The sequence below is a fragment of the Aedes aegypti genome, unplaced genomic scaffold, assembly GCF_002204515.2.
Source record: "Aedes aegypti strain LVP_AGWG unplaced genomic scaffold, AaegL5.0 Primary Assembly AGWG_AaegL5_hic_scaff_1383_PBJ_arrow, whole genome shotgun sequence".
NCBI lineage: Eukaryota > Metazoa > Arthropoda > Insecta > Diptera > Culicidae > Aedes > Aedes aegypti.
Genome location: NW_018734815.1, coordinates 1 through 23,532, shown reverse-complemented (window position 1 = coordinate 23,532; position 23,532 = coordinate 1). Strand labels below are relative to the sequence as shown.

General features: G+C 38.6%; 2 protein-coding genes across 2 annotated transcripts; both read right to left on the bottom strand.

Annotated features, from left to right (window-relative positions):
- Positions 1–2,341: 2,341 nt before the first annotated feature.
- LOC5580120 (negative elongation factor D) lies at positions 2,342–15,084 on the bottom strand (the record flags this gene model as incomplete). Its single annotated transcript, XM_021856231.1, is given in 9 exon segments — positions 2,342–2,410; positions 2,413–2,497; positions 2,499–2,537; positions 2,539–2,952; positions 3,556–3,916; positions 14,119–14,498; positions 14,501–14,737; positions 14,739–14,846; positions 14,934–15,084. Coding segments are annotated over 9 exon segments (1,765 nt in total), but the record flags the coding sequence as incomplete, so codon positions are not given.
- Positions 15,085–20,209: 5,125 nt separating this feature from the next.
- Positions 20,210–21,554, bottom strand: LOC110674016. The gene is given in 6 exon segments (XM_021856230.1): positions 20,210–20,789; positions 20,855–20,975; positions 21,034–21,268; positions 21,335–21,369; positions 21,372–21,441; positions 21,528–21,554. Coding segments are annotated over 6 exon segments (897 nt in total). The 3' UTR covers positions 20,210–20,380.
- Positions 21,555–23,532: the final 1,978 nt, after the last annotated feature.

The window sequence follows — 23,532 nt, the reverse complement described above, 5'->3', positions numbered from 1 at the left end:
TCTATGTGATTACACGTCCAATTCAAACTCTCTAGGCCGCATTCAAAAGGCAAAGAGTTATATTTTTCCAAAAACATTCTTTGAACTTTGTTTACTAAATTTTTACTTAAAGTAGTGACATTTTTCAAAAAACACACTGAAAAAAAGCTAATTTTCTCAGCATTGGGTCGACCATAATTTTAAAACAAGGTGTGATTAGAATCGTAATCTTATATTCTTTGAAGGGCGCTTACGATTTTTTTGCGGAAAAATCTGAAAACTATTCAAAACCAATGAAACAGTCATTCAAGTCATCGTGCAAAAGTTTGGGTTCACCCCTCAGTATGATGCAAGCATTTCTTACAACAAATTGTGGGCTTCGTAGTCAGCATTTAGCGACATCGTGCTAAGGAGTGTGAGTTCGAATCCCGCCGCAGGCCGAAATACTTTTCGAGAGGAATGTTTTCTGACTGTGCTACTGGGCGTTGCACGCTAGTCCGTTGTCTAGAGTGGTGCTTCCTTCAAACAGTAACTGAGCCCACTAGAAGCATTAACGTGCCGGTGTTTAATTTTTTTTTCAGTTTCTCTAAGAATACATTTAGAAACCACTCTCCCAGATTTCTCCTAAAATTTCTTTGAGATTTTGTTTTACAAATCATGCAAAGATGTCTTCAAATAAATTTTTCAATCATAATTTCTAGGAATGTCTTCAGAAAATGTCAAGGTTTCGCTTCAGAAACTAAAGCAACTTCTGACGAAACTTAAATAACCCTTGATGAACTACCACAAATTTTTAAAAACTAATTTCTTAGTTATTGAGAAAGTCTTGGCGGATTTCGTAGATACATTTCTTAGATAAATGAAAAACACTTCAATCAAATTTCTGGATAACATCGCGCAGCAATTCTTTGAAAACAATCGGACGGAATATTTAAAGAAATAGCTAAGGAACGATCGGAGGAATCACTGGAATAATGAAACTTTGAATACGCTTTTGAAGAAACCGTGAAGAGAAAACTCTCGAGAAAATGTTTGGAAGAACTGCAAGAATAATCTTTGAATGAAATGTTGGAGAAACCCCTAGAAAAATTTCCGGAGGAGCTTCATGAGAAATACCGGGTCGAATATATAGAGGAATTTCTGGAAGAGTTTTTTTGGAGCAATATGGAGCAGGCTTTGCAGAATCCGCTCTCATTTGAGTATGAAGCACGATCAAAGCAAGCAAAGAAAAACAACCCATCTGTTGCGGTCCACGATCGTCATTGTATCGCAAGGTGTAACAAGTCTGATAAATGGAAGCAGCGAGCGAGAGCCCCAAAGAGAGAGCGATGATAAAACCCATTTTACTCGCTTGTTTACCGTTGGGGATAGGTATTTTTCTTTACTGGCACGATAAACAATCCACGAACTTCCAATAGCAATAGTGTCCCCCAGGCTTGGAGCATGTTTAGAGGGGTTTTATCATGCACTACTATCCCCCCAATCTGATCAAAGTTGTAGCAGTATACGATAAACAGTCTCTCATAATGTGCAGCATGTTATGATAGTTACAGAGAGCGATACGTGAGCGATTCTCTCAATTTTCTCAGGATGCCTGGAAGGATAACTAAATAAATTCTCTAACCCAATTTCTTCAACAACTGTCGAATGATTTTTTGTGAATTTTCTTGGAAGAAATCCTATTGCTACGGAAATAAGTAGAAGAATAAATCTAAAAAATATTTTCAGGAAAAACTGATTTTTTTTTAAAGAAATCGTGTAAATCACAGGAGGTGTTGGAGTGCTCAAAGATTTCCTGGAGCAAATTACGAAATTCTTCTAAGCTTTCCTGGAAACAACACTGGTAGATTTCCTGACCGATTTGTTGGATCTCTCGAGGAGTCTCTGAAAGTATGCCAAAAGATTTTTTGGTAGAAACCACTAGACGAATTCCTGTAACTTTTCCTCGAGGAACCTCAGAAGAAATTCCTCCAGAACCTGTGAAATAGTCGCGTAATAATCTCTTGAAGTTTTACTATAATAAAAAAGTGACTTCGGAGACTATTTTTTTAATAGAGTTTTTAGAACCCTTCCGCTAAAAATAGAGACTTTTTAAAGACGTGTAATAAAATACAAACCAAGTCTCCTAAAAGAGACTTGCCACCAGCCCTGCACTATGCTTACATAAACTCTTGCAATGTGCATTAGGTCATGTACTTATAGTGCATCATGGCTTTGTACATAAAACAGATGCGACTTCCGGTTACATCATTATCTTTAGATCTTCACAACTAAAATGCCTTCGGATTCAGTGAACTGGACCACTTTATTTCCCTAAATTATATTCCAAAATCATATAATTTGCCTTACTTTCAATACCTACCTTGACCTAAATCGTCGATATAGTGCGCTTTACAGTGCACGATGAACTCCGAAACGGGATCGTTATCACTTCGCCCCGCATCGATCCGGTTATCTCCTCGTTTTCCACCATCGGCAGAAACAGTTGCACAAACTCGGGCGAATACGGATGCGTTATCGGTCTCGAGCACTTCGGTGACAAAATAACGGATCAACGAAAATATCGGTGTCCCCTTTGTTGCAACATTGGCGGATGTATTTGACGACCGGAACCACACATCCTCGCGTCAACAGGTTCACCATACGGTCCAGCAACATTTTCTTCATTTCCAGCTGGACGAGAATTTCCAGCTCATCTTGCTTCGACTCGAACAGCTCGATCAGCAGCCGCAGAATTTGATCGTGCAACGACGAATGAACCTGGGCCACCTCGTCCAACAGGGCCAAATGGAGGGGACAACTTTCGGTGCACAGCTTGAAATAGGAAGGCTCTGTAACGGTGTTCTCAACCCATCGGATCACACCCACTCCGACGACCGGAAAGCGAATGCATTGGTACAAGGTGGCTATTTCGGCGATGAGTTCTGTGGAACCACGATTCACGTTGCAAATGTTGTGCACCTTCTCGATTGCCTGGGGATTTTATTTAGAGATGTTTATTAGTTAAAATTTTTTAATTTAAACATCAATCTCTTTTTACGACTGTTGTTTTTTACGATTGTTCTTCATACGAAATAATTTCACAAGGTACCAAAAAAGATCTGTAAGTAGCCCTGGGTGGGGCCTTCCTTAGCCGAGTGGTTAGAGTCCCCGGTTACAAAGCAAAGCCATGCTCAAGGTGTCTGGGTTCGATTCCCGGTCGGTCCAGGATCTTTTCGTAAAGGAAATTTCCTTGACTTCCCTGGGCATAGAGTATCATCGTAACTGCCATACGATATATGAATGCGAAAATGGCTACTTTGGCAAAGAAAGCTCTCAGTTAATAACTGTGGAAGTGCTCATAAGAAAACTAATCTGTGAAGCAGGATCTGTCCCAGTGGGGACGTACTGCCAAGAATAAGAAGAAGAAGAAAAAGTAGCTCTTGGTCTGCACATAAGCGGGATAAACTCAAAGAAGATTATTTTAAATATATAATATATATAAATATATAATAAATTACATAAGCGGGATAAACTCAAAGAAGAAAAAAACGAGTAATTAGCAGTATAACGGTCGTAAAAAGAGGTATATCATACCTGAATAGTGGCTTTCAGTTCGTCCTTGTTGATATTCCGGTGGCCTTTCGGTTGACCTTTTTTCGCTGGCGTTTCGCATACGCTTGCCGCGTATGCCAGCAGATAGATGTACTTGGATTTGTGTTCCTGGTTAATTTTGACCCCGACCTTGAACAGCGAGTCCACCAGCAAATCCAAAAACTGCGGATTACGAATGAGATCGATCGGCGGTGGCTCTAGGGAGGAATAGTTTCGGTAAAGAACCGTTATATCGGCCGGGTTTAGCGCGTTTCGGGTCAGCATGGATGTAAGAGCTTCGCAAGCTTGGGGATGTCGCGCCGAACCATTCAGGGCCATCGTAATTGGAGTAACATTGTGATTGCTGTAAGAGAAAACATATTCATTCGTCGTTAGCAGATAGTACATAAACTGTGACACGCAATATATGAACTTTTTGGATAGTAATAAATGTTTTCAGTTGGCATATTTTCACTAACACATTGAAAAACGCTACGGTTGTGCCGATTTTATAACTTTTTGAAAAAGTAATTTTGAACAGAACAATGGTTCACATCAACGAAAGCGATGAACAGTTCATGAAGGATTCTTGCAGAGTTTGGTGCAAAAACCACCTCACGATTTTTTTTAACTCTAGAGGAAAGTGACCAGATGTGCTTTGCTCCAAAGCGGTACAAAATTTCACATTGTGGGCGTTTATAAACCACATGGTCCTATATGGGGAAGTGTCTGACCAAAGACCACGGTCAACATAAATTTTTAATATTTTGTTTTGACAAAAGAAAAAAGAGGTGGAAGCAAGTGCTTTCCATGGAAAGTTAAAAAAACGGGTTTATGAACAGCCCCCCATATCGATGAAATAACAGCGAACCTCGATAATTTGCGCACATACCACTCTTTCATAGTAGAAAATGTGTCGTAAAGCGAAAATCAAAGATTCGCAACAAAAATTATTACATCTTGATTCGTTGATTTAAACATATTAAAACTCTGGGCAAGCCATATATTTGATACCGTAAGGACGCCATTCACCGCTCATTTAACAGCATTTCAACATGTTAAATTCTGTCAAAAATCGACTGTTCGATATTTTTCACTACTTTTTGCACCATACGCAAGATAAAACATTTGTTTTTGTAGGGAAAAAACTTGAAATGTTAAAAATGTATAATGGTACAGAATGACATGTATGCCAATGGTACAGGTTTAGGGCGCCATTCACCACTCATCCTAAATATAAGGTCAGCACAAGTTGGAATTGATTTACTTTCATTAGCTGGTTGTAATCTTTGTACTATAGTACGACTCCACATTAAGCCGTGGCAGCTAAGTAGCATTTTTCAATCTGCCATAATAAAATCATTGATAAATTTAGGTTTATCGCCTTAAACAGCCTTAAATTATTTGTTATTAAATAATATATAATATAAAAGTATATGAATTTTTTTCTGATACAATCCATTTTGGTATTCTAATACCATCAGTGCACCAGATTCCGCTCATTTAAGGGAAGGTATGTGTTCAAATGTTTATTATGAAATAACTATTGTGTCGATCAATACTTTTTTATGTCACAATAGCTCCAAGTATAAATAATCAGCGTCAAAATAAAATAATTTGAGAAAATTTTTTAACAAAACAATTATTTAATTGCATTTGTTACTGCATCTAAGTGTTTCTATTCCCGCTCACTGTAAACAGATTTCGTAACGAACATACTAAAACATGCATTATTTCGAATTCGATTATACTGATATTTTTTATGGTCAAACCATAGCTATACTGCAATAAAGAAGGTTGTATACTACAATCACATTTCTTTTAAATTTTGTTTAATTTTTGCATGAGGTGTTATTGGAACACACAAATACCTAGTGATCCAATAACCGCTCACGAGTTAGTGGTTTCAATATAAAGAATTATTTTATCAAATGAAAATAATGTCAGACGACTTCATTTGAAGTTGTTAATATTGCTAGAATATATCCGTGCGAAAAACGGGATACGTGTTTCAATACTTTTCAGTTTAAACCAAACCAGTTAAAACAAACAGGACGTAACAGCTAGAACAATTATCAATTTAAAAATATAGTCACGGTGAACATTTACGTCCATAGTTAAAACCACATTATTTGGCCAACCGCGATCTAGGTGACGGTAGTGAGCATACTCGAACAAAAGCGACGTGAGCGTCACGAGTAGCCCGTCGGCCAATTTCCAAATATTAGAATTGGCGCGTATTCTGCTGTGCGATGAAAAAATAGAGTGTTACGTCTGTTTGCCTGTGATTAAACTATGATCACTCAGAGACTTTTTTTTTTGTTAATTATAGGTAACAGTGATATATGGAATGTAATAAAGATATACTCCATGAAAAATGATAAACAATTCGAGGTTCGATTCCCGCCTCAGCCCGGAAAACTTGTCGTGAGGAATGTTTTCGACTGTGCCACTGGGCGTTGCATGGCTATTCCGTTGTCTAGTGTGGTGCTTCCTTCAAAATGCCCACTGGAAGAATGAGTTTTTATTATGGATGATACATTTGTACTTACATTCCAGTACTAACTGCTTGGAACATTTTTTCAAAATTTCTCTAGTATGTTCCATATAAACATAACATCGTCTCTGGGCCACCTTAAAATTACCACCTAGAAGCTGAAAATTCACAGAACACTATTTTTATGGTGAGGATTGTAAAAAGATATAGGAGATAGGATTTTTCAAACATTTTAAAATTTTGAACAGCCCTAATTGATCGATAAACATTTCAAAGTAGGGGAGAAGTCCTCTATGGCCGGACAGTTTGAATTTTTCAAAAACGAATAATGATATTAAGATTTTAGTATTCCAGGATTATGGCAAAACATACAAACTATAACGTTTTCATGTGCAAACGTAAACAAACAGTAACTGTTAAAGTTTCACTCTGACATAATCTACCAAAAAATGTTGAAACGTTAAATTTTATACAAGTATAAGCCACAAATGTTTCTTATTATTTAAGCTGAATTGTCTCCGTATGTTGACTTCAAACAACAAAAATTTCGGTCCTTGGAGGTTTAAACATGATGCTTTTAAGGCAGGGCTGCCCAACGTACGGCTCGCGGGCCGCATCCGGCCCCGCGACCTCATTTTGTGCGGCCCGCGGAGGGTTCCAAGATTCTCTCATATTTGGCCCGTTGACTATTCTACAAACCTCAAGTTACAAAATACTAGGACTATTTAGTTTTCAATTCAGTTTTAACCTAATATTTTAGCTAGGTAATTATTTAAATTGTTTTGTTTGATTGTTTAGTTTATATATTTAATTTTATGCATGATTCAAACTCTAAATCTCAAATTCTGGGAATGTATTTTACATGATTTTCTTTGACATAAAAACATATGTAGGGGAAAAGCACCAAATTTTCGACCTAGCACTAATTTTCGACCCATTCATACGATTTTGGCTACTTTGTATGGAAATCCGAAAATTGGCCACAGATTTCTTTTGAGTTGAAAATAGTGCTTTTCCCCTAGCTTTACAAAACTTATGGGGCAAAAGGGCTAAATTTTCATACATGATTGCACTGATTCATAGGCTAATATTCTCCACAGAATCCTGGCGTAATTCACGCAGGAATCCTTGAAAAGTATCATAAACAATACGGGCTTTTATCGAAACCTTGAACAGGAATTTTAATAAGATTCTGGATTCGACTTGATGGAAAACATTGCCAAGATTTCTCACAGAAATTCCACCAGGATTACAACAACTCTAGCCAGGATTTTCAAAGAATTCAATAAATAAATTTTCTAAAATTCTGGGCTAGATTACTATATAACTCTATGTAACTTTTGGTTTTAAAAACTTAAGCGGAATTTGTAATACATTTTGAGAGGTTTCTTTTTGAATTACTGTTTACCACTCTCCAAAGATCTCAAGCTTTCTAACATGAAAATTGGTCATTTTCGGCAGCTATGAAATTTGCGAATGAATCCTAGGTCGGATTCTGATAGAATTAAAAGTATGATTTTTATAAAATTCCTGGGCATTTTCACACAGATAAAAAATTCTAGATTATTCAAAATATTCTGAACTGGATTATTATTTAATTTTGAAAGGAATGCCTACAATATTCTGCAGAATTCTTAGCATAAATTATCTGTTTTTTCGATTACTTAAATAAAATTTACTTTATTCACAGATGTTTGTCAGATTTTATGAATTTCATTTGATGACTTTTGTCAGATTTCATGCTAATATTTGGGCGTTTAAAAATGTGGCCCGCGACACGAAATTGTTTCTGTGATTTGGCCCACGGTTCTAAAAGGTTGGGCAGGTCTGTTTTTAAGGCAAATGAGCGCACAAAAAACAGTCACAAGATATGATGTACAGTCATCTCTCCTTAACTCGATAATGAAGGGACCATCGATTTAGGGAGATATCGTGTTACAGAATACTAAACCAGTGCAAATATGCGATTCAAAGGATGATCGAGGTAGCCATGAACACCAAATTTTACTATGGTCTCTAACTGGATATTGAGATACGGAGGTCGAGTAAGGGAGAGTTGGACTGTACCTAAGAGCACACTTCAACCTTCGAGCTGACAAAGAAATTGTGAAGAACTATAAACGCGTTGAATTCCCGAAGACATTTTCATCTGAATACGAGGCAACCGCTAAAGAAACATAGACCTGATATGGCGAATCAATCTATGGCGCTGATCAAGGAGTTTATGGAACTGATCTATGATCGCGCTAATATGCTTCATACGCTGTACATCATGCAAAGATTGAACCCACAAGGCATGTGCTGACATACGAAGCACCCCTTGGCCTTTCTGTGGGTTTGGTGTAAACTTTGATAGTGAAAATCATAGTGTCCGAGTTTAGAGGACATAGTGGTCCGGCCATAGAGGACACATTTCAGTGCACACCATTTTTGGTACCGTAAACCGGGAGCAAATTGATCACTGGGGGTGAATTTGATCAGGTCGGTACCGAAAAACATTTCCTCCCAAAGGTGCTGAAGGTTCGTTGGCACCAAACACATTCCATGTTTTTTAAAGTTTATAAGGTGCCTAATGATGATTTGGAACTATTTCATTTTAATAAGTGTCAGTTTTGCTTATAAATATTCACACTTTTTGAAGGTGTAAGCAATACAGTTGGAAATGTCTATGCTAAACAATCCACTGATGCCATGCCTACATGTCAACTATAAGTATTTAAAATGTTGTGTAAACTTTAGTATGAACTGCTGAACTCATTTTTGATATCATACAGCATAAAAAGTATAGTGTTTTGCTCATAAAAACGTTTATTCTCAAATAAATGGCTTATTTCAAGGGAAATTGCCTACATTTAGGCGTATTAGGCAGATTTTCAAAGTTTGATTTTTGCAATAAAATGATCAAATACTAGAATTGTAAGATTTTTAACATCATATTCAGATTCAGGAGACCCAAATTTATTAGATGGGGAATTTTTTTACTCTTAAACCTGCTTTTTTATATGGTGATCAATTTCGCCCCAGTCTGTCACTCTAATTTTTTGATATTAAAACTATTTTTATAATATGTTAAATATTATTTCATGAAAAATCGATTACATGAACAGATAAAGATCAATGGAGTACTGGTTTTTTTTTCCGAAATTTATTTGACAATATTTGAATTCCGAAGGACAACACAGCAAAAAGTTATAAAAAAGTGATCAATTTGCCCCCGGATTACGGTACATAATGTAATCCACCATAAAAATGAATTGTAAATGTATATTTTTGTTCTCATGTGAGTTTTTTACTTAAAATAATGTGAATATTGATTACTGTACAAAAATTAAAGGTAAAACTAGGCAATGTTGAATTTGAGATATTACCAAAAAACAAAAAGTGTCCGGGCATAGAGGAATTCCCCCTATCCTTTATACAAGTGGAAAACTTTCTCGTGTTATCTCCTTTTGTATCTTATGTCAGAAGGACTGTCCGTAGTTCCTTTTTTGTATAATTTGAAGCTAAATTTTCAGTTTGATGACTATTAACTTGATTCTCTAACTTTTACTTGTTTTCAAGAAGGATGCACAAACATTCATTACAAAATTTAAAAACGGACTTTTACATATTTTTGACAATTGTGAATTGAACTTTTAAAATACCCTAGACGGGATTTTACTTATTAAAAGATCATTACAGGGATTCTTATCAAATCCTGGTGCTTGTCTTACAGAATTCTAATCTTGCTCATAATTCAGTAAAAAATCATTCCCAGTATTCGAATGATTTTCACATAATTATGAGCAAGATTCATAGAGATATTTTGCATTGAAAAGAGAACATGAATGAGAACGTCTCATAACTATTGTTCAAAAGTATCAGAAATTCATAGTCAATTTTGAAATTAATCCAAAACATATTTTTCTTCATTTTACTAAAGATTTTGTTTCATTTGGTAATACATAAATAAAAACAAACTATTTGGAAGTTGTCGAGTTAACAAAAGTTATTAGTATTCTTTGTTGGATAACGTTTTCAATTTAAAGGTGAACTTGCAAAAGTTATTTTGAGAACGATAGCTGCACAATATTATTGGCAATATTTTTTTTTTATATTGCTAGCCGTACAGTGAATGCTGTCCGAAGCTCTAAACTAGACTTTAGACTTTAGAAAGAGGACGTAATCCTTATGAAGCAGTTCATCAGACGTACACGGAATAATTGCTTCCAAGAATACACTGTTGCGATCTGTCTCAGAAGGTTACGGTAGAAAGTGGGAAAAGTTTTTGCCACACTTCACTTCACTTCACTCATACTTTCATAACTATCAAATTCCACTTTCACTTCACTTGATGAATATTATCGATATCACCAACATTAGAACCATGTCACTTTTATTATTGTCATCACTATCACCAGTATCTACATAATTTTTATTAATTACCATCGCAACTATAAATCAGCCACAACACAATACAACTTCATCCAGATTTTTTTTAAGACACCGAGTAGCGTTGGGCAAATTTTTCTATAACATCGATGTTACTGAATCGATTCACCGATTTAATCGAATCGATTTAAATCGAACTTGCATTGAAATTTATGAAGTTTGAAATGAGATCAATTGACTGTTTAATGAGAAACTTGCGGACGGAGGGTATTAGAACTAACTTGGAGGTGATGGTTTTGTAATTTGGAGGTTAAAATCACCTCCAAACACTAGCGATTTTGCGGTGGGATGTTGACGTTTGATCACGAATTGCATTTGCATTCACTACCGTTAATTGCAACGATTGGGTTTGATAAATAAAGAATAATAACTTAGTATATAGGGGTATTACCTTATTTAGTTCGTTAGTTAGTTTTATTAGTTTATTTTCTTACACCAGCTGCTTGTTAGTAGAAAGATGATACCATCGAACGTCTTTTATCCACATGGCGATTAGGTATGTAGGAATTGTTGCGTTCGCGAATTCGAACATTTGAAAGGTGTAAACGTGTTCGGTGTTTAAATAACAAACCCTTCGTAAATCATGATTCGTTTCAACTGAGTGAAATGAGTGAATATTGAGATCTCGAGTAATAAATAGGAATCAGATTGATCTGTGACTCCAAAGTGAAAAGTCGAGATTTGAAAGTTATTAGAAAATCCGAAACAGTGAATTGAAATTTATAATGTTTATAATAATAACTGAATTTAACAGGAATGTGATGTTTTCACTGGGGAATCGATTTCAAAATTAATTGTTCATCCGAATGTCGCATGTTCTTCAATGTAGGTCCATTGAGTTTTTTTTTAACTTAGAAATAAAAAGTATAAGATAAAACAAAGTACAAAACGAAACGAAAGGGAAAAAGCAAAGAACTTATTTACGGTCGCTTATTTATCTGCAATGGAACAACAAAAATAAAATTAAATCACTTTTCATAGTTAAGATCTAGTATAGTATCGGCTCTTTGGTGAAGTTCATCAAAAAGTGTTTAAATTTGAAACACTTCTGGCTCGCATCACCAATAGCACCACTAGTGTGGCATCTTTCTCTTCAGAGTAAAGATACATTTAAGCTCCAGGACCTGGCAGTAATCAAGCTGATCACAAGGTTGTGCCTTTGCCCTGGGCAAATTATCGTTGGCAATAACTTCTCCAAAATTGAATAATATGCGCGAAGTTTCGCGGGACACTTAACAGCGCGGAAACAAATGGTTTCGTTGAAGAACTCCTGAAATCTTTGGAAGATCTACTAGAGTATCTTTTGGGTGCAGTCGGTAGGCAAAATCTTTGGAGGAAATCCTGGTATAGTATCTGGGAAAAAACTTCAGAGTAATTTTTGTGAAAATAACAAGATGTAGTTGCGTTGGATTTCCAATGTATTTTTGAGAAAAATTCATCTAAGCGCTCAGGAGCAATTTCTGAACGAACTCTGAGGGAATACGTGAGAAATCTCAAGAGAAGATTCTGAAAGGATGTCTTGAGAAGTGCCTGAAAGTATTCCAGAAGAAATATTTAGAGAAATCACTTGAAGAATCCCTGAACTTTTCCACCAGGAAGTTGATAAGGAATTTTTTTGTGTGGTACTCAGTTGAGCTGCCTGACAGCTTAACTTGTCAAGGCTGAACCCTCGGTCTGGCGCTTTTGTCAAGTTTCCCCTCTACCAGGACCAATACACAGCGGGACTAGGCTATGGTGCCCACAAGAACACTGTTTTTTTATTCGTATTGTGACGAGGTAGGTTTTGAAAAATACCCATGTTCCGTGTACGGAAGAAGTCATGTGATGTTTGAAAATCTTTTGTGTTTCCTTTTCCCACCATCTCTATCCTGCGCGTGTGGAGATTTTCTGCTGCGCCCCACTTCATGCACGATCACGCCACGCACGGTGGTGTGGAAGAGCAAGAAAGACGTGAAAAGTACAGTTCTCAAGAAAGTGTGGATAGCAAAAGACGTGTTACCAAGACAATAAAAATTCTCGTGTTAAGATCATTACCCAGTAACCCAGTCCTAGTTCCGAAGAAGTGTCCTCCCGAAAGAGCCGTAAAGTGTATCGGCTACAAGACGAAGCGTCCAGCGAGGGATCCTTACCCTCTAGCTCCGACCGTCCTCCGAAAAGAGTTACAGTCCACTTTGCTCGTTCCCCCAGACGGAACAACCCATATTCCCTTGCTTCTGAGAAAAGGAAGCATTGTGAAAATCAGCAGCTCTATCAGAATTTGTTTGAAATAGTAGTGTAGTAGTGTCATTACTAATACTGTCTAGTCGAAAACGGTTCTGGATAATTTGTCATTTAAGTGCTATTCTGATCACACCTGTCTTTTACGTAAATGTCAATTGTCGTCAAGTCTTAACAAAATTAGGCTGTTTAGTAGTTCTAGTTAATTTCGTTTTTTGTTGCTGAAAGTTTTATTGGTCATTACGTTCATATATTCTTAAAGAAATGCGTCATGCTGAAGGTGTCTGGGTTCGATTCCCGGTCGGTCCAGAATCTTTTCGTAATGGAAATTTCCTCGACTTCCCAGGGCATAGAGTATCATCATACCTGCCACATGATATACGAATGCGAAAATGGCAACATTGGCAAAGAAAGCTCTCAGTTTAGAACTGTGGAAGTGCTCAAAAGAACACTAATCCCAAGGGGACGTAATGCCAAGAAGAAGAAGAATGAGTTATTTTCCTGATATAATCACAGCTGTAGCAGAAGATGATTAACAGATCCTCATGAAGAAATTGAAAAAAAAACTCAAGAATTCGTGAGAAATTTATAGATGCATTTTTGGGAGGGATGTCTGTGGAAATCCCTGAGAGTATTACAAAAGAGAGATTTATCTAGAATCTTATAGGTATTCCATTGAACGGCTCGAAGATTTATTATCTCTAGAATTCCTGCACTTTCCGTAGAGGTATCTGATAAGGGGAGAATAAAAGCTTCAGAGTCTCTGAAGGTTTCCTTTGGAGCCTCCAGACTTTTGCACCAGGATTGACCACAAGGAGCAAATGAAAAAATAGTGACTTTAAAGACCTTCCATTCATAATAAAGACTTGCATTAGAGTACTGACCATGTCTCTGAAAAGAGACCTGTAGCATGCGCATTTCCACATGTCATTAAACCGTTGGCACAACGCAATCCACATGTTCCCATAGCATCGATCTACTTAGGCGACAATTGCAAGGTGTGCGTTAGTAGACCGATGACCACCAATTCTGATGTGGAAAGCTCATGTTTCACTTTCCCATGGCACGTCGTAAAAATAGTATCCAAGCGCCTTTGGCCTTGAACCTGCCTTCTCCATATATCCGCTCTCTGGACATTCTCTCTCTCTCTCTCTCTCTTTTCGATACCGATCGCCACTGATCGTTTACACAAATGACGTCCAACTACCTCTAGTTGGAATAATTGCAATTATACCGAATTGCAATAAAGCCCGACAGTCTAAATCCAACCGTAAGCGAAGCAGGTCTGTCTGCCGATAGTAATATCACACCCCGAAGAAGGGCAGTTATAACAGACCTGCTACCAACCCTGATAAGAAATTAATCAATAAAACAATACTAATACAGAGATCAAGCTCAAGATGAGACATTTTTCTACTCACTTTTTCGAAGCATATTTCGTGATCTCCTGAGCCAGTCGTTTCATGACGAACCCTCCCTTGGGTTCCTGCGACAGAACCTGTATCAGCACTTGACTGTAGACGTACGTGTGCTGCCCGTGGCAAACCATCTTCGCACACTCGTTTATGGATGACTGCCAATCCTCCGGGTGGTTCAGGAACTTGGCAATGGCAGTTTTCAGCACCCTCGAGAACACTTCTATCTGCTGGGCGGCCGTCGAAATCGATGTGATTTCACTTTGGAAACCGGCGTCGGAGATCAGCTTAATGGTAAAGTTTAACATAAGGCAATCCGGATACTCCTCCGCCAGACGGTAGATCAAAGACCGCCACGTATGATGCTCGATCATTTCCGTTAAACCAGGGCCGGAGTTTCACCTTCTTCGGTGAAGATTTTGTCCGCCTTCTTCGGATCGAACGTTTTGAGAATCATGTCCTTCAGGTGGTTCTCGACCATGGCTTGAACGTCGGTCACCCGGACACCGGCCAAGATCAACCATTCCGCCAGGAGATTGGCCATTTGCGCTACGGCCGTATAGTTGGCCGACAGCTGATTGATCACTTGTTCTGGCGTTCCGCCCGCTTGGAAATACCGTTTCAAGCTGAGTGAAAATTCCCGGCTCCATGATGTAATCCGAGGTGGCAAACTTCGACAGACACTCGTTGAGCACTTCCTGAGGATTTTCCAGCGGTTCATCGTGTCCATCGGGCTAAAATTGGTACAACATAAGCGATATTAAAAACTACACCCAAATGGCGTTGGAGGATCTATTCTACAGAAACCGATCTTTTCCTACCTCTTCTTCACCCGGCTGATTGTTACGATTGATCCAGCCTTCCTCCTCGTATTCTTCCTCCATTGCACTCATTATTTGCACTAATTTTAACTAAAGTAATACAAAATATTCCGATAATTTACCGCGAAAACAGCAACGTAAACAACCGACTGCATCCAAAAATCCGAAACCGAAGCGCGTTGTTTTGAGATGAGTTGTCAAAAGTGCAGTCGGCGGCGTCGGGCGTCGGCGTCGGCAGAACGCAGCCAGATTTTTCAAAAGTATGGTGACTCCATCAGCGTGGAGTTGTCTTGATTTGCGAACAGCATGCACACCTGACTGCACAAATTTGTTCCCTTCGTTTCCAGTCTGAATTCAATGCATCACAGCGGAAGCTGACTGATGATGAGTTTCAGAAGATTACGGGTGATACAAAACACCTGGTAAAGAACTACCGATGCGATCAGAACTTTGAGAACCTGCATGGTGCTGATGGAATGTTGGACTGAAGGTTGAATGTATTTATTTATTAAGTTGTGCCAAGCATCATTCCTATGCGTGATTGTAGTTTGGTTGTTTCAATTTGTAATCACATTAGCCATACACCCAAGGGACATAACATATCTGTTTCACTTTTGAAAATTCCCGCACAGGGAATATTATCTGTTTCATGAAAAATCCAAAAAGTACGATTACCGGGCATCAATGTCACTCTCATTAGAGTGATGCAAATTTTGAAATTTTTGCTCCCCTATCCAAGTAACCAATAAGCAGTAAAAACTGGCACCAAAATGTTTTTTTAGTCGAATAAAAGGCATTGCCAACAGGGCCAACAGGAACTATATCGTTATTAAGGGCTGTTAAAAAGCCACTTTTGGCGAATTATTTGGCTGATAAACAGCCCATTCGCACCGAGTCTCTGAAATGGGAGATGTCTAAATTTTAAATCACATGGCAAAAAAAGAAAAAAAAAAGAGTTTTGTTTATCTTTCGATTTCTCTCATCTATCTCATGCTTCCTTTTGGAGATGTTGTTTTTTTTTTTGCTGCGTGATCTAGGCTCACACTGCAGGTGTCGAAGTTTGTATTAAAGATTCCCGGCTTGTTTTCCATCCACCTCCATCGTTGCACAAGTATATTTGTATGTTTAACTTCATATTTAAATGAGACCAGTTTGCAGTGGCATATATTTTTATCCTGCTGAATCATGAGCGATGTTGGTAATGCCGGCGAGATCCAGATGGAGTTTATCTAGAATTATTGTTCATCACACGGCAGCGTAGCAAAACCAAATTTACAGTAAAAATAATCGCGAATAGACTGCAGTTTGCCCCTACCCCTCTCTTGATTTTATATAAAAGCTCATTCACAAATTTCATAACGCATGAGGGACGATGTTACGACCCATACACAAAATTGAATAATATTCATACAAAAAGTGTTACAAGGGGTTAGGTGGGTGTCCAAATTGGCAATTTTTGGCGTTATGAAATAAATGAATGAGCCCTAATCAATTTAGTATATATTTTCATGTATAATTAAAAATCTCCAGCATCAGACGTTGCTAATTAGAAGTGCTGCTTTTATCAAAATATTTATCGTCGTTCATTGTGGTTGAATTTCGAGACATTGAAGATCCTGATACATTGGCAGAGAAATGTGTTTTGCTTTATTATCCTTCTTTAAGTTCGTAGTCACCGATTCAGTTTTGTTTTGGTTGACAAACGTCATGACACTAGGCCGTTCAACACCATTGACAGCTGTTGTATACGGCTTATTGACACAGGGCTTACAAACACTAAAATAAAGCTCATATACGGCCAATATCAGTACCTGAGGGTCACAGGGCCTATAAGCATTTGAAAATGTTTTATGAAGCTAATAGGCACTGAAAAACCGGTAGATGGCATATATACTGCTTATAACAGAGCTTATTGGTTACCTGGGAACTTTACAATTGGGTTGTTTAGCGATGAAAAATTCGCAGTTTTTTGTAGCTTGTTCGAAAGACCAGTTTTCCAGGTGTAACATGATTTTATTGCGCTTTAATATCTTAATGTTGATATAGTAAATGATTAAAATAGATTTAATTCCGTCAACTCAATGATATTTCCATTTAAATAATGACAGCTCGTCCCGGAGTAAAATTTGCCAAGGGGTGATTCAAACGCGATTTCCATACTAAATTCAAACGTGTTTTAAAAATAGTTCCAGGGTATGGAAAATTATGAAACTTTGGATTCTGGCTCAGTTTTTAACGTAGAATCTGAATATGTAAAAACAGGATACCCATAAACAAGCCAATTGTTCTCATGAGAGCCCCGTCATTGCTACCTGACGTAGTGAGCTCATGAAATATAAATAGAATGACAGTTCTTTTGACGTCGCCAGAAATTGTCGCATCGCTGAAATTGTTTGCACAAAACTGTGTACAGCCCCCTTTGCACAGAATCTGAGCGGCACGAAGAGAGGCCGATTTTGTGCGCTCGTCACTTATTTTTGAGCGGAGCATGTTCTGAAAAAATCAAAAAAACATTTTAATTTTTAAAGTTTTTCAGAGATTTTTTTCATTCGAATAGCTGAAGCGGAAGCAAATGGGAAACAAAAACTTCCGCATTTGCGACCATCTTCCGGCTTTTCGCTAGAAAAAATCCCAGAAAACTCCCCATCTTACCCACGGCCAACTGTTTGCTGCCGCGCGGGAGATGATTTACAGTTCCGTTTCCATTGATCCCCGCACATCCGAAGGCCAACACGTCGGCTACTCACAGAATGAGTGCGACCTACACAGAATTTCCTCATTCTGTGTAGTTTTACAACATGCGCTGCGTGGAGCTGGCTTAGCGTGTATACTTAAGAGGAAAATAACCATCATCGTTTTACAAATGTTTCAAAACCAGTTTTTTTTTTTGCTAAATTTTGAAGCAATGTTCAAGAAAACCTATCATTACATTGCACTTGCTCTCTCGAATGCAATGATAGATTTTCATGCGGATTCATGGACATTTTTATAATTTTTGATGATTGCTGATGATTGAATGATAGATTCTTGAGCCTTAATTTTGGGCAAAGTCAACTCAAAAAAGTCAAACTCAAAAGAAAAAAAAGAGTATGATGAGAATGTGATAGCCGAGGCGCAAAACTGTATGGAACAGAACGATATGCGACGAAATCTATGAAACTGTCAATGGCGTGCGGAGAAAGTCAGCGCCGTCTCCCGTCATGCAAGACCGTGGAGGTAATTTGCTGACAAATAAAACGATGGTGGCTGCCAGGTGGAAAGAGCACTTCGAAACGTTACTGAATGGAGGGAACGATAGCGCATCGGAGAACAGAATGAACATCGACAACGATGGTCAAGCTGTGGAGCCTCCATCACTAGATGAGGTTAGGAAGGCGATTAAAGAGCTGAAGAACAACAAGGCTGCTGGGAAGGATGAGCTCCCGGCCGAACTTCTCAAGCACGGTAGTGAGCAGCTGCATATAATAATTCACCATATTCTACAAAGGATATGGGAGGAAGAAGAACTGCCTGCTAGCTGGATGGATGGCCTCATTTGCTCTCTCTTCAAAAAAGGGCATAGATTGGAGTGCGCCAATTACCGAGGATTAACGCTCTTCAATTCGGCGTACAAAATAATGTCACGTATTTTGTTCAACAGATTGAGATCGCTTGAAGAGTCCTTCGTCGGCGAATACCAAGCTGATTTTCGTGAGGGCCGATTGAAGTCGGATCAAATGTTTACCCTGAGACAGATCCTCGATAAATTCCGGGAGTACAACTTGCAGACTCATCATCTGTTCATTGATTTCAAGGCGGCGTACGATTCAGTTAAAAGAAACGAGTTGTGGGAAATAATGATGGAACATGGTTTTCCGAAGAAGCTGATTAGACTGATTCGTGCAACGTTGGAAGGATCGAAATCAAGTATACGGGTTGCGGATGAGATTTCAACATCCTTCGTAACCTTAGACGGATTGAAGCAGGGCGACCTATTGTTCAACATAGCGTTGGAAGGAGCAATAAGGAGAGCTTGCGTGCATAGGAATGGCACTATTATCACACGTTCGTATATGCTCCTTAGTTTTGCGGACGATATCGACATAATCGGGATTGATCGCCGAGCCGTGGAAGAGGCATACGTGCCTTTTAAAAGGGAGACAACGCGAATTGGGCTCATTATTAATACCACAAAGACAAAGCACATGGTCGCTGGTAGACATCGTTTGCCCATAGGTGATGTTGGTAGTGATGTTGTGATATTTTTGAAGTAGTTGAAGAATTTGTGTACCTTGGAACTCTAGTGACTTGCGATAATGATGTTACCCGCGAGGTAAGAAGGCGTATTACAAGACTCTAATTCTTCCGGTAGCTCTGTACGGCCACGAATCTTGGATGTTGAAAGAGGTCGACCGGAGAGCTTTTGGAGTCTTTGAACTTAAAGTGCTGCGAACAATACTCGGCGGTAAATTGGACAATGGCATCTGGCGGCGGTCGCATGAATCACGAGTTATAGTCTATAACGAAATGGATATTGTTAAGCATATAAAGCACGGCAGGATGCGGTGGGCTGGGCATGTAGCTCGCATGTCGGAGGAACGTCAAGCTAAACTAATATTCAGCAGAGAACCAGGGAGAGGCCGTCGCCTCCGTGGAAGGCCGCGCACCAGATGGCTTTTTGCAGTTGAGGAGGATTTAAGGTAGCTTAACATTCAGGGCGACTGGAAGCGATTGGCCCAGGACCGTGTCCTATGGAGAAGGCTTCTTCATTCGGCGTAGATTCAACGCAATAGCACGGAATTGTTGCCCGTCAAGTATCAAGTATCTACTCAAAAATTAGGTAAAATGGTTTTTCCGTGTACCCAAATTTGCTTCGTTAGGGATGCTCGAAATATTTGTTCTCAAATACATGTGTTGATAACAAAAGCATATAAGAGAAAGAGTTTCGAAAATAGGATGAGCCATCACTGAGATATAGCCGATAATCCATATAGATGTTTTTAATACCGGGTCTCTGCGTTACATTTTGGATTGCGGGGCTCCTAGTGTTAATAGGTGTTAATGGGCTTTCGTATGATATTTAAAACTCAGGGAAATCAGGAAAAAATATAGAACGAACTAAATTTTTAATTGACCGTGGTCTTTGGTCAGACACATCCCCGTCTCCCAGAAATGACCACGTGGTTTATGGACGGCTTATTATAGTGGTATTGTGCTTTATACATTTCGGTTTGACCATTCATGGTTCAATGAAGGATTTCTTTCTAACATTTCGGCACAAAACTAAATGTGCAATGTAAGCTTAACGTAATATAATTACAAGTATAACGATTGATATAAAATAAACCACAAAAGGTTGAACCTAAGCAAACAAAGCCGCGTGCAAAGCTCGCTGCGTTACAACCAAATATTGCACCGAAAGCATTAAATGCAGGATCGAACCCCCTCATTCTAGAACATTGGATCACTTAATCCTTGATAACCAGCGGCATCACAACGAGCGGGGCATTGAACTTGGGGTTGTCCGAGTACAGCGACCAGGTTCGCTTCCGGCAGTCGAAGATACCCACGCAAACCGTCTTGATGATGTCTTTGGCGTCCTTCTCGCGGAACACGGTATGCTCCTTGGCGCTCTGGTCACCTAGCATTCGGATGACGTCGTTCAGGGTTTTCGGCGCGTTGAACGATTTGAACGTCTTCATGCGTTCCACACTGGAGTCGATAATCAAACCGTTTACTTCCGGAACCGGCAACCGAAGGTACATGTTGGCATGGACAATGTGCTCTCCGGGACTGGCCGTTAGGATGTTAAGCTGCGACTGGTCCCGCTCCGCTGGTCCCATTTCAGCATTATGGAACAAACGGTCTCCATCTTGTCTGTTAAATGAGTTGAACAATCTAGATTTCTGAATACTCAATCATAGCAAGCTATTGATACTCACTTCAAGAATGTCATATTTACGGAGCAACCATCGGCAGCGCCTACTCCGTTGTCCCGAAGAATTAGTTGCGCTTGCGCAAAGTTCTCCGCTGAAAGCAGAGCACGTGTGATGAAGTGACGAGCTGTAATACAAACGGTTTCCTTGAAATTTATGAATTTATGAATTGTAGAATAACATACGAGTCTTGCCGCTGTACAGCTTACTAGCACTGAGAGTATTGATCGAGAACACCAACCCATGGTGGTTGTAGTTCATGGTATACCCCGGAAGATGGCCCGCATAGCAAAGCGAAGTGAAACGCTCCTCTGTCACATTGTACTTGCCCTGAGGAGAGTCCGATACGATGTGAGCCGAAACGAAGTAGTAGTGATTGAGGACTTCGCTCAGGGCATCTTCGGTATGGGCTAGGATTTCCTGTATGGTGTGGAATTCGATTGAGTTATTCATTGGATCATGTATAAGGTCATTTAACGAACTTACGCAGTCCGGTTCATTGACGCAAACCGTTGAGCATCAATCGGTTGATTGATGATGTTCTTGCCTTCAACGGCTACCGGTAGAATCTCGTCCATGTGCAGTAGAAATAGCTATAATTAAATGGAAAAGAACCAGAATACAGAAAAGTGTTTAATTACTTCGTTATAATATCATTAATCGCATACATCTTAAATACATAGCTAAGCGTGAACCGGTTCAACATTATTCGCACGGTCACACGCCTACTCAGATGTGGGAGGTGTTTTGATCTTGGATGCTAATGTGAACCAATTACCGATACAGTTGCCAAGTTCAATGTTCAATCCTAGGTACCTAGATGATTGAGCAGTAAGCACTGGCGATTAAAAATAACATCCAGTTATGCGGGAAAAGCAATAGTAATTTTGCTCTATGTTTTCATGAGTGTTAAGGCGATGACTTGCTATGGTTTTGGCCAAGGTTCTGCAATATATTAAACATTTGCGAATTGGATTATTAAGTAGGCGATACATGTGCATTAGACTGATGCAAATTATAAGCATTTTGCTTGCCTGTTTTTAAACGATGTCAATTGGTATAAATATTTAGGTTAAGTAAATTGGGAGCGAAATTTATTTTTTTTTCTCTTATGGGCAGGTAAAATCAACCCACCTGTAAAAATTTTGAACTGCTACGGCATGAAAAATGTAATATGTTGTTAATACAATGTTAATTGAAGCTTAATTTTGTTTTACCAAGTAAGGATGATAGTGTTGTCTAACACAGAACACCTAGATATAAAAAAAATGAATGTAATGTTTGGAATGGTACTAAAAACGAATAAAAAAAGTTAATAACACCAGTAAGTTATAAAACGGCTCCCTAGGGTCGATCCACTAATTACGTAAGACCAGTGAATCAAAATATCATCAAAATAGACAAAAAAAAAATAAACAACAAAGCAAGCTCGCTCACAACCGTTTGTCGTAACTGTTGCGGATGAGGACACAATGAAAAGCAAAATTGTCATGGACAATCACAGAGCGCAACATTGTTGCAACCTTTTTCAACTCGCAATCAATTAGTTATTTTAAACACAAAACAAAATTTGTTTCATGGATGCTGTTTGATAATGTGTCAATGTTTACCAACACGGAGAAAAATTCTCGAAAATCGCAATGCAAAGCCCAGAAAATCGATGCGCACGTGGTGATCGATCTTTGTCATATTCTGTTCAAGTGATGGTAAACTCATGTTGCGGAATAAAATTGTTGCCAACAAGAAATAGGAGGTGACAAGGTCTTTGTTGCTGCGCATTGGGGTGACAATTGATTCACTGCGTAAGACAATTTTCGGGGGTTTTTTCGACCCCCTCCCCCAATGGTACACTCAAGAAAATATCTTCCTTCAATTAATGTGAATTTGCACATACATTGCTCAAATTGCCAGAATCATTAGTCCTTATTTGTGTCATATTTATAGCATTTGAAACATATTTAAAGTATGTGCAAGTTATACGTTCTTCAGAAGAACATTGTGCAAAAAGTATTGGCGTCTGAGTAAAGGTAGTGACCTTGTGAAGCTGTATTTATCCAGCGATTATTTTGGCTGCATCGGAAAGTATATTTGCTAAAATTCAATACTTTGATATTGTTTTAACTTATGTTTACTTCTATGCAGAATGGAGGCATCGAATTCAATCAGATAGATGTAACAGCAAAGAATGATTACAAACTGATGAACCCTCTGCCCACAGAGATTGCGTAGAAACCCAATACGACCCCAAAAGATGGTAATTTTTGGTTTGTCTTCTTCTGCTGCTCATTCTAATTCATAGTTTCATCATTCATATTGAAACTGTCAATAAACTGTATTTATATTCACTTATTTGTTTTCACTTATTATTGGATTTAACAAAAAACACCTAAAAACGTTCATTGAAATGATTTGTTCGGTCAATATACTCCATTGAAGCCGCCCATGTAAAGTATGTGTCTGGATTATGGATTGGATATGAAATAATCATGCTTTCAATGGAAATTAAGATTGGCGACAATCCATTGATTACGCACATACTTTCCATATGCAAACCCTCATTGCAAAAATCCATATGGGTTGGCACATGAATCAAATGAAGACATTATCTTGAGTGTAAGATTTTGTTTATGAAAATCAAAAATAAATTATATGACGCGTAAGACATCTCAAACCCCCCTCCCCCC